We start from the raw sequence: 11,932 nt of genomic DNA on the forward strand, positions 1-11,932 counted from the left end.
TCTCCCCTCTCTTCTGGCAGGGCACGGTGGCGTCGTCTCTGCCCTTTAAGGACCTCCCTTCCTTTGGCAGGTCTGCAGCAGGTCCCTTTCTAGCCCCAGCCCTGCAGAGCCTCCCCGGGGCCCCTGGTTTCAATTGGTCTCCAATCCACCGGGCTCCCCGCCTGCCTTCGGAGGGTGGCTTCTACTGCACCCCTCTGTATGGCGGCTGGGGTCCCACTTGGGCATTTTGTTAAAATAGCCTGTAAAAAATTAAAACGCACTGACAGATACCGCAAGGATGTGAGAGATACAGGCCAAGATGCCTCCTCCGCATAAACTGAAAAGCCCTCAGTTTCGCGATTAATGAAAAAATAGAGGGATGAAGAATAAGTCTAGATGCACTGGATTAGAACGGTGCGGATTTCCAATCCAGGTAACATTCATAGCTCGATTAAAGTCTTCAAAATGCGCAGCTTCTCGGGACCAATCCGTTTTTCACGTTAATGAGTCCTTCGTCCAAAACGAACGATACAGACTCACATACAGCGGAGTGTAAGAGAGAGACATTGGAAATGTTTCTTTAAATGCCCGGGAGCGCTTTAGGTCACGAGAAGCAGCTCCGCGCTCGCCGGGGAGATTTTCCGGCAGAGCCGACTCCGCGCCTGCCTTCCGGGCTGTCCCGGACCCGCCTCGCCCCTGTCCCGCCGGGGGAGAAGGCGCCGCCCGCTCCGGCCTCGCCGCCGCCGCCCTCCCCCCCCGCCGCCCCGAGTCGCCGTGCCGCGGAGCAGCGCTGCCCAGCCGGTAGGCCCGGGAGGAGGCCTGGAGCCCCGCTCCGGGCCGGGCCGGCGGCGATGGAGGGGCAGATGGCGGGGCTGTACGACCTGGGGCGCCGACTGGGCAGGGGCCACTTCGCGGAGGTGCGGCTGGCGCGGCACGTCTTCACGGGCGAGCGCGTGGCCGTCAAGGTGATCGAGAAGGGCCGGCTGGGCGGCGGCGCGGCGGCGCGGCTGCGGCGGGAGGTGGGCTGCATGAAGCTGGTGCAGCACCCCAACGTGGTGCGCCTCTACCAGGTGCTGGAGACGCCGGCCCGGCTCTACCTGGTGCTGGAGCTGGGCGACGGCGGGGACATGTTCGACCTGCTCGTGCGGCACCCGGGCGGCCTGGGCGAGCCGCGGGCCAAGCGCTACTTCGCCCAGCTCGTCCACGCCATCTCCTACTGCCACCGGCTGCACGTCGTCCACCGGGACCTCAAGCCCGAGAACGTGCTCTTCTTCCAGCAGCGGGGGGTGGTCAAGCTCACCGACTTCGGCTTCAGCAGCTGCTTCCAGCCGGGCACCCCGCTGGCCACCAGCTGCGGCTCCCTCGCCTACTCGGCCCCCGAGATCCTACTGGGGGAGGAGTACGACGCCCCGGCCGTGGGTAAGGGCTGGCGGGACTCCGCGGCCCCCGGCTGCCAGAGAGGAGGAGAGGCGGGGGGTTGGCTGCAGCGGGGGGGTTGGCCCGAGCGGAGGAGGCGGGCACCCAGCAGGTTGCCTGGCTGTCCCGGGCAGGGCGGGGACCCGCTGAGACCTTGGGCAGGTGAAGGCTCCAAGGGAGCAGCAAGGCATCTCCTGGGGGCGAGGAAGCCCAGAGGAGGCTAGGAGTCACCGGCTGGGCTGGCTTGTCCCCAGCTTTTCATAATTCCCCTCTTTCAGCTAAAAACTCTGGAAACTGGCTTTTATAAAACCCAAAGCAACATGCAGACTAAAGAAAATCAGAGAGATGCAGAAGGCATAAGGCTTTTTGACTTTTGTGCTGGCAGATGGAAAGGCCTGGTGCCCTTACTCAGCAGTGGCTGTTAGGGAAGAAACATTCCATGGTGGAATCTGGTAGAATTTGGGAATTTCTTTGCAGCAGATCCCAAACTGGGCTGGAGGTCAGTGGGAAAAATTCAGGGGAAGCAGGGCAGAGCTACACTTACTTTCTAAACATTTTGAGATGACTAGAATTTTCTTCTCCTTTTTTAAATGGTTATATTAAAAAATCAATTGAACTCTGCATCTTCCCCAGACCCTTCCAAGGTTGGCCATTGCAGCTTGCCACTCCCTTCCTCTACAATGCCCTTCCCTTCCCTTCCCTTCCCACAAGGGTGCTCTTTTTCCTTTCAATCAGTTATCTGACAATGAACAAGGGAGCTGCTTCATAGCCTTTCTGTCAGAGTGATCCCTTCTATCAGCCTCCAACTTGCAGACCTGTTGGCAGATTCCAGCAGATCCTCTTCTCTAGAGAGTCAGAGAAAGATGGGAGAATAGAGAATTCACACAAAGAGGTTTTTAATAACTCTGTGGTGAGAGAGGTCTACATAACACCTGCACAATCCCTGTTTTGGCCAGAGGGGAGACTGGCCTCTTCGCTAAGGGCCTTCTGGAAAATGGTGAAAAGGGAGCTCCTCAGGAGGGCCTGTGTGTGTATGGGGGGGGGGGTTGCCATTAACCATTCTGGTGTATTACTTAGTTTAGTTTAGTGTTGTTTTGGAGAGGGGTGGTTGCTTTGGAATTTACCATGGAAGTTTTCTATCCTTGTGAGCTGCTGGGAGCCTTGAAGGATTTGGTATCATGTACATTTGATCATTTGATACATTTGCACACCAAGCAGTTCGAAAACATGCAAATGTGAGTAGATTAATTGGTACCGCTTCGGCGGGAAGGTAACGGCGTTCCGTGAGTCATGCCGGCCACATGACCACGGACGGGTCCTTAGAGACAACGCCGGCTCCAAGGCTTAGAAACGGAGATGAGCACCGCCCCCTAGAGTCGGACACGACTGGACTTTACGTCAAGGGAAACCTTTACCTTTACCTTTACATTTGATCAATCAATCAATCAGGTTAGTTGAAGGATTAGCTAGAGAAGAAATATTATTCCAGATTACTTTTTTCCCAAGCTGAAACCCACATAATTCCTCAGGAGATAAACACATTCCCCATGCTATTGTAAACCCACTTTCAACTCAGTCTCAATCTTGTTCTTCTTCCATAACATTTTTTAGACACAGTCTCTCCGTAGAGGCAGACACACTTAAAATTAACTTCTGGGTCCATTGTTCAAAAATATCCTTCAATATGACATGGAAAAAGATGTTCCACTGGACATTCAAAACAAACTGGCTGATATCTTAATAATTAAAAGGGATATACAAACAATAAACCAAGAGAGTGAGCTGGATTTATTTATTTATTCATTCATTCATTCGATTTCTATAGCCACTCATTTCAGCAAGTGACTCTGAGCAGCTTATGTTGGATTTACCAAAGAGGCTTGGTAAAGTTTTGAAGAATCTCATGAGAAGGGACAAAGAAAAAATGAAAAGAAATCAAGTTCTAGGACATTATCTGAAGGGATCAAAGATTAAGAGTGTTAAAAGTAAAAGGAAGGAATATAAAGTTGGTTTATTTGACCAAGGTTAAAATAGATATCTTGTTATTTCTGGTAACCCTTAATGGACTTTTGCGGACACCAGGACTGAAATGATGATGCTTTGGAGATGAGATATGGGAAGAAGAGATCATTTCTTGTACTTTAAGAGGAGGTGATAAGCTTACTGAAATTGTTTATATTTGTGATGCTGGGAAGTCACTTCTTTATATATTTCTTTTCTTTTTATTTACTATATTCTTATTTTTCTTTCTTTTCTATTTTTATTTCTATTGCTCTTTCTCTTCCATTTTTTCTGCACCTTCTACTCTTTCTTTTTATTCTATCTTTTTAAATTTGTATTAGTTTTTACTGTTGTAATTATAATCTTTAATAAAACTACTATTTAAAGAAAGGGAGATAAACACCTTTCTCCACCTCTTGAAATCCTTTAATTAAGCTTTCTTCACTTGCTTGCTAAGTGCCACAATATCATAATCTCGTCCTGCCTAGAAGTTCACTTTAAATGAGTATCTGAAAATAATGGCTCACCCCAGGGTGCTAAATCTCTCCTCTGCAATCCAGTTTTCTAGGTGTGTAGTTCTGAAATACTTAGGTTGATTTCAGCACAAGGCATGTTTTGTCCTAGTTAACTAAGTTTAACCTCGTTTGCCTGAATTCACTCCATTCTGCTGGAAAACAAACAAAAAACTATGGCCATGTAGGAATTTCCCATGTTAATCCCATTTTTTAAAATATATATTCTAGAAAATCTTATAAAGTGAGTGAAATCTCTAGCTACCCCTGTATTTGCTTCTGGTAATTTTTCTTATGGATGTTTGGTTTAAAATTGGAACAATTTAATGCAATTGAAATCCTCACCCTAATCAGACAGTCAAATGGGATGGATCCATTTGATTCACTATTGAAATAGAAAAGATACTAGAAATGATTCCAGTGTGCACGTTTGAGGGTCTCATCAGCTTCCTTTCAGTATCATAACCTTCCTGTGTCATTTGTTTTCAAGCCTAAGCACAGCCAACTCCTTCAAACTTTTTTCCTAGGACCTAGTTTGATGATAAAACTAAGGTCAGGTCCTTCTCTGAATCCGTTCCAGTTTCTATGAATACTTCTTAAAGTGTGGAGCTTGAAACTGAGCACACCACTCCAGATGAGTCTGACTAAAACAGAATAAAGTGGAGCAAAACTCTGATTTGGAAATTATATTACTGCAGCCTAAACTATGTAGCATTTTTTACATCCATATCACACTGCTGATCTATATTCGGTTTGCAGTCAACTACTATTTCAAGATTTTTTTCATGTACTCCCCATCTTATACCTTTGAATTTGATTTTTGTTTCCCTAGTGAAGGAATTTCCACTTTATTAAATTTCATTTTTTGACTTTTGGCCCATTTCTCTAATCTCTCATTTTGAATTTTATTTCTGTTCTGTAGGATATTAGCTATCCTCTCATTTTGTCATTTGCAAATTTGATAAGCATCCTTTCATCTCTATTTAATCATTAAGAAAATATTGAAGAATAGTGGGGCAAAGAGTGAACCATGGATAATCCTTCTCTCCAATGTTATGATACCCATTTATTCTTTGAGCATGATTTTTGAACCAGCTGTATATCCATTAGATCATTATACCATCCAGGCTTGCTGATCATTGGGGACTTTGTCAAATGCTTTGCTGAAATCAAGTTATATTATGTCTAGCATTCCCAACATCTATTACAGAAGCTGTCTGATCAAACAATGAGATAGGTTTGTTTGTGTATTTATATTTCAAATTTTCTTACCGCCCATCTCCCTCAAAAGAGGGACTTTTTAAAAAATACCTGGCAGAACTTGCTCTTGAGAAATACATGCTATTTCTAATAATGACTGCCTTGTTTTCAAGATATTTACAGTTTACCCTCCTCCAGCCACATAGCACTTCAGTTCTATGCATGAAGTTTGGTTGACCTTCAGTTCCTTCAATATGCAATTAATCTGCCTTTGGACATTTAAATTCATTCAAAGTAAAGAAATATTCCCTGACCATGTTTTTGTCAGTCTCACACTTCAGTCCTACCCCTTCCAGCTTCCTCTTTACAATTTCCTGAAGACTGAACCAAAATAGGATTAACTCTTGAGTAGCTCTGCCTTTTCCTCATTACTTGCTAGCATTTTGTCTTTTTCACTGAGCAGCTGATATATGAATTCTTTTCGTTTTTCTTTTGAAGGTATCTGAAGAAGCTTTTTTGTTAGTATCATTTGCCAACCTCAACCCATTCTACATCTTTGTTTTCCTCGTACCATTTCTACAGTTCCAAGCTACCTGCATGTTCCTTTCCTTGGTGATTTAGCCTTCTTTCTGTCTCCTGTATGTTTTGACTTCCCCTTCTTCCATTTTCCCTCATTGGAGTTTTTTAGGAATTCTCACCCTGTTTGACCTCTTTTTCCCATTAGCTTTCTCTACCATGAGGAAGGGTTTACAGTATTAAAAACTGCTTCTCTTGATATTCCAAAAATATGCCCAGCTACCGAGTTATTGGTTTTCCTAATCTCAAGGCTTTCATCAGTCCCTCGGTAGTTCATATTCTGTTTCTGTTCCACATGGTACTATTCAGCCCTTCATGATACTGGAGGATTTAAGTGACGTACAAACAGGGTGTCAGCTTTAGGGTCCCCCGCAGAATAGCGTTTCCATTCTTAGCGGAATAAGCAGATCTGATCCGATTTGAGAAACAATTGGGAGAATGAGGCAGGGAGCCTGGGGGGGAGGCGAGAGGCCTGTGGGCGAGTGGAGGTGGGAGCAGGGCAGGCGTTCTGTTCAACCCGCTTCCTTCTTCTTCTTCTCTCTCAGATGTCTGGAGCTTGGGCGTCATCCTGTACATGCTGGTGTGCGGACACCCCCCTTTCCAGGAGGCCAACGACAGTGAGACCCTGACCATGATCCTAGACTGCCGCTATGTGATCCCATCGGGCATCTCCCTCCCGTGTGCAGAGTAGGCAACATCTCCCCGTTTACTCCGTCCCGGTCACAGCCTCACTCCTGTGGTGCTTGTAGCTTAGAGAGGTGTGGGCAGGAGTCAGCAGGGACCCCCCAGACTGCTCTGATTTTATTTGCTTTATTCAACTCCTAAGCCGCCCAACTCCCTGCAACTTTGGGTGGTTCACAACAATCATTGAAATTGCAACAAACAATTAAGAGGCAGAAAAAAAGATAAAAGACGACAAGAAGGACAAGCCAAATGGAGCGAAACAAGGGGCTCCCTCTCCCTCACCAAAGGCCCGGGTCCAGAGTTGGGTCATCGCGGCTCTTCTGAACCGCAGCAGTGGGGGGACATCCAGATCTTGGGGGGGACCTCGTTCCAGGGGGCAGGCACTGCTACGGGGCCCTGGCGGATGACACTGTGGTCCCTCAAGGAACTAGGCCCTGTGCCACGTAGGGCTTTGTAGGTAACAATTAGCATCTGGAATTGCACCTGGAGGCAAACTGGCAAACAGTGCAGCTTGCAGAGGAAAGGTGTTATGTGGGCATACCGAGGCATGCCCATCACCACCCATGCTGCTGCATTCTGGACCAGCTGAAGCTTCCAGGTGGACTTCAAGGGCAGCCTTATGTACAGTGCATGCGGTAGTCAAGCTGTGAGACGACCAGGGCAGAAGTCACTGTCTGAAGGGCCGCCCAGTGTAGGAAAGGACGCAACTGGCACCACTGTGTTTTCATCCTTGAGCGCTAGGAGGGAAGGATGCTATGCGGAGATAAAAGAGCCGCAGCACCTTCCTGTCTTCCTCTCCCCTCCCCTTTGCCCTGTCCTTTGCATCTCTCCCCCTCTGTGGGAGATGGTCCTCTTGAGTCGGACCCAGAAAACATGATGTGAAAGTTCAGCCGTGCAGCCTGGAGTCTGGGCAGGCTACACATACGCGAGGCCCATCAGCTGTTACAGTTCTAGTCCAATTGCTTAGTGGTTAAGGGGCCGGATCCCCCCTTACATTGCCGGCTGAGTGCCCTCAGGAAGGGGCTCTGCAAGCTGCTCTTCCCTCTTGCCTGGAGGCATTCTAGTCCTGCTCTCTGCTGAGCAGGGGAACTCGGCCCAGGAGTAAGATGCAGGCGTCCCGTGCTGGGTACCAAGAGCCTTCCCCCAGCTCTGCTCCGCCTTCTGCCATTGCTGATGCCATGTGAGTTTCCCAGAGAGAAGTGGACCACGGGGGAGGAGTACAGGGCCTTGGGGAAGCAGCTGCTGAGTCTCTCTCGCCCTTTCTTTGCACAGCCTTATTGCCCAGATGCTGCAGCGGGACCCCAAGCAAAGGGCCTCCTTGGAGCAGATTGAGGGCCACCCGTGGCTCCAGGGGGTGGACCCCTCTCCAGCCAGCCGCTGTCTTTTGCCTCTGACGTCACACAGGAGGGTTTCGGAGGAGGAGCACGAGGTCATCATCCAGACCATGATCTGTGGCCACATCGCAGACCGAGAAGTCATACAGGAGTGAGTGGGACTCCAGGGTTGGATTGGCACAGATATCTCCAGTTGCTTAAGGGAAAGTTGTGGAAGGGGAGTGTGATTTGGGCAGAGAGATCGTTGCCACCGGGCAGGAATTCTACCTGAATTCCAGTTGGTGGGGACAGAGCATTGCCGGCTGAAATGATTGGGTGGGCGTTTGGGTCTGTCTTACTGCTCGAAGGTCGAAAGTGGCTTCTGAAAATGCCCCTGACCTTGTGGCTGTGGAAGTTTAATCATAGTTCAAAAATGGATATAAACAAAGATACAGGGAGTCCTCGATTAACGACCACTTATTCAGTGACCGTTCAGAGTTGCAATGATGTTGAACAAGTGGTACTAACAACTAGTCCTCGAAGTTCCAGCTGTCCCAGTGCCCCTGGGGTCATGTGATTGCGATCTGGGCACTTGGCAACCGGCTCACACGTACGAGGGTTGCAGTGTCCTGCAGTCACGTGATCGCCACTTGTGACCTTCCCTGCCGGCTTCCCACAAGCAAAGTCAATGGGGAAGCCAGCAGAGAAGGTTGCGAGCTGCTCCTGCCACATTTCCCCCCGAGGAGCCCTGCAGCAGAGTACGAGATCCCAGGGATTTCAGACTCTGGAGCATGCTGCAGCACCTCCTCCCCGGCCCTCGTGCACTCATGCGGTGCAGCAGCAATCCCTCCCCAACCTGACACACTCACTGCAGTACCCCCCCCTGCCTCACTCCGTAGTACTCACCCGCCCTCCAGCCAGCTTGCAAGCCGCTTGGGGCTTCCAACTTCCTGCCAGCTTCCCCATTGACTTTGCTTGTGGAAAGCTGGCAGGAAGTCTCAAGTCCTGAGTGGTCACATGAGGTCCTCACATAACGACCCATGATCCTCGCTTAATGACAGAATCAGAAACTGCCAGGATTGCCATTGCTAAACGATGTGGCTGCGTGATGTTGCACTTTATGACCACATTGCTTGGCGACAGAAATTCCAGTCCCAGTTACTGTTGTTAAGTGAGGACTAAGCTTATATTCCCATTTGCCTGCAGAAGAGAAAGAGAATCGGTGGCCATGCAAGATGTTGGTGAACTACAATTTCCAGGAGTCCAGCCTCCATGGCTAATGGTGTGGCATGCTGTGGATTTCAGTTCAGCAACTTCTGGAAGGCCACAGGTTCCCCATCCCTGACTTAAAACATGGTATACAGCTGGCCCAAACCTGTGATCCAATACTCTGGCCTGCAACAGGAGACCTACTTCCAAAGCCCCAGGTTCCTGAAGGTTGGACGTGTGTCCTCAGGGTGAAATAGCCACAGAATAGGCTGCATTAAGATGCTCAGTGTCCCCCGTGTCCCCCAGTTACCTGCCACCAAGTCATGCACCTGTACCTGAGGTGAGGCTGGTGTTCCAGATGTGTTTCAAGCACGAGAGAAGACTTGGAAGTCCATACTTAAGACAGCTGGGGTTTACGTGCCAAGCTGCGTGTGGAAACAGACTTCTGCTTGTTCACCGATTAGATTGTTATCTTGCCTTCCCACACGGTATTGTTAAGGAATCAAGCACAAGGGCATTCTGGTAGGCAGCTTGTTGAGTTTACCGTCAGCCCAAGGCCTGCAGTCTGTGGGCTGAAGGACACCCAGTCAATTACAGGGTTGCCCCTCAGAAGTGAGAGAAACCCCTGCAGCTTCTTTGGCAGCGCAGGCCTGTGCCCGCACCTGACTCTTTCTGCCCATTGTACCCCTGCAGAGCCCTGGAGGCCAAGCGCTACAATCATGTCACCGCCACCTACTTCCTGCTGGCTGAAAGGATCCTGCGGGAGAAGCAGAGCCTGGCTGAGCACATCCAGAGCAGGCAAGCCGCCCCCCGGCCCTTTGGAGACGCCTTCCTTCGGGCGTTGGCCTTGGCCTGGGGGATTTGTAGCACCTCACCTCCTCTCTGTGTTCCTCTTTTCCCAGAAGCCCATTGGGGGAGTCCTGTCCCCCTCTGCCCACAGAGTTACCACCTGCCCCCACGAACACTTTGGAGAAGGTTGCTGCAGAGTATGCTGGGAAGCCTTGCCTGTCCCTCTCAGCCTTGGGCGAGGGCAAATCCTCCTCCGGCTTCCGTGGATGCGGGCAGCCGCTCCGAGCCCTCATCCAGCCCTCTCTCATGGAGACGGCCATCGCCAAGAGCACCCTTGCCTTGCAGCAGATTTCGGAGGAAGAGGAGGAGGAGGAGGAGGAGGCGGAAGGGAGGCCGGGTCTCTTCCGACGGCGGACCTCCTCCTTGGACCAAGAGCAGATGAGCCGCTTCCAGCACTCCAAGGCGTCCCTGCTCTTCTGCCGGGCCCTTGCAGCCCACTACAAAGTGGGCAGGAGCCTCGTCCCTGCAAGCGCCAAGCCCTCCTCCCTGGAGCAAGGGCCTGGGACTCCGCTGGCGGGTCCCCAGGAGCACACGTTCCTGAGGAGCGAGCCAGGGCTGCACCGAGCCTCACGGATGAAAGAAATGTGCGGCCACCTCAGCTTGCTGGGGGGGGAAATGTCTACCAAATTGTCTACTCCAGAGGAAGTCACCCTGCCAAGCAGCCAGGGAGGGGGTGCTGGCAGAACGGTGGTGGAGACTTGCAGGAAGGAGCACCCCTTGCCAGAGGAAGAGGGCAGGAGCAATGTTCCGCCCATGGAAGGAGGCCCTGCTGAGGAGGAGCTCTTGGTGGCTGAGGAGGGGAGCCACCTGCCTCAGAGCAGCACAGCTCTTCTCCAGAGCAGCTGTGCCCCAAGGGCTGCTGGGGCCATCATGGTGCCGGGCGCAGAAGACAAGGGCCTTGAGCTGGGGCCGCCCCACTGGGCCACGGCCTGTTGCGATGGCCAGAGCAATGGCAGCGGCCACGACAGCCTAGCCGACAGCATTATCAAGCCTGACCCAGCCAAAGGCAAGAATGCCAACCTGAAAGATCGGCTCCTGCAGTTTCCGCTCTGTGAAAAGGCCCTGGCCTTCCGGATGCAGCCCACCTCCCGGGAGGATCTCCTGTCCCTGGGACAGTTCAACTGCTGCCACGTCATCTAGCTCTTGCAAGAGAGAACGGCCAGGAGGACAAAGATGGCAGTCGAGGGGTGCAAGGCAACAGCCGGTCTCAGACTTCCAAGGGCCTTTCCTCGTCCTCGCAAACGGCCGGCCGCATCCTCCCAGGCAGGACGGGTGCTTGCCTGCGTGAGAGCCCCAAGCCAGACGGGCCCCAGTTTCTGCACAGCCCCTTCGGCTGGGGTGTCTCCCCTTCTCTTCCACTGGACAGAGCACTCACAGCTTCTCACACAAACCTGTCTGGGATGGAGGAACAGTCTTCAGCTGCTCTGGTGCAACCGGAAGCCTTGGCCAACCTTCCGAGGCCAAGGCCGCACTCTTCAGAGTCAGAAGTGGCCTGAGCGTGGCGCATCCACTGACCCTTGAGGTCTTGGAGAGGAGTTTCCAGAAAGTACAGGTGCTTCCTTTTTTCTCCATGCCTGTCCCTGTCCAGGCTTCCTATCTTACCTTAAGGTAACCGGCATGCATGTACCTGTGGGTCTATTTGTCCCAGGCAGGCAGTGGGCTTGACTTTCCCTGGCAGGGCCACCTACAACAATAAGCAGGCTCTGCTCGGAGGTGCCGCTGGCTGTTTCCCCCTTGCGGTGCCTCCAGACCTGGACAGCCACTGCCTGGCCGGCCAGGGGAGGCCATTCGGCCAGCCAGGGGAGGCCATTCGCCCGCCCGACCTCTTGGTGACTCAACCAGCAGCTGTGGAAGACCCATGGCCTTGCCACCTTTTCTCTCTGCCCAGGACTCGAGGTTGTCCCCCCTCTTCCCTGGCAACTTCTGGAGGGGAGCTTGCTTCCTCCCTTTCTGGACCTGTCCACTTTTACTCCCCCACTCACCCCCAATTTTAACTTCCAAGAGGGAGCTTACTATGCTGTGAGTCGCCACCTCCAAGCCCGGCTCACCTCTGGATCTGGGGCCAGGCCAGGGAAGAAGCGCAAGTGTGACACTGTTAGGCCGGGGAGGGCTCAGACTCCTGCCCACCCGTTTATACAGTACAGATGTGAGCAGGGCAGGCAAATGTTCATTGCTAAGCCCCCACATCTGGAT

The 11,932-nt window shown here is 51.5% G+C and overlaps 1 protein-coding gene across 1 annotated transcript; it reads left to right on the forward strand.

Moving 5' to 3' along the window:
* The first annotated feature begins 749 nt into the window (after nt 1-749).
* Nucleotides 750-10,920, forward strand: LOC134504060 (SNF-related serine/threonine-protein kinase-like). The gene is made up of 5 exons (XM_063313073.1): nt 750-1,398; nt 6,230-6,371; nt 7,641-7,853; nt 9,584-9,730; nt 9,793-10,920. The coding sequence occupies exons 1-5, from the start codon at nt 831-833 to the stop codon at nt 10,877-10,879; spliced, it is 2,157 nt and encodes a 718-aa protein (XP_063169143.1). The 5' UTR covers nt 750-830; the 3' UTR covers nt 10,880-10,920.
* The last annotated feature ends 1,012 nt before the right edge of the window (nt 10,921-11,932 follow it).

Source organism: Candoia aspera, chromosome 11, assembly GCF_035149785.1.
Source record: "Candoia aspera isolate rCanAsp1 chromosome 11, rCanAsp1.hap2, whole genome shotgun sequence".
Lineage (NCBI taxonomy): Eukaryota > Metazoa > Chordata > Lepidosauria > Squamata > Boidae > Candoia > Candoia aspera.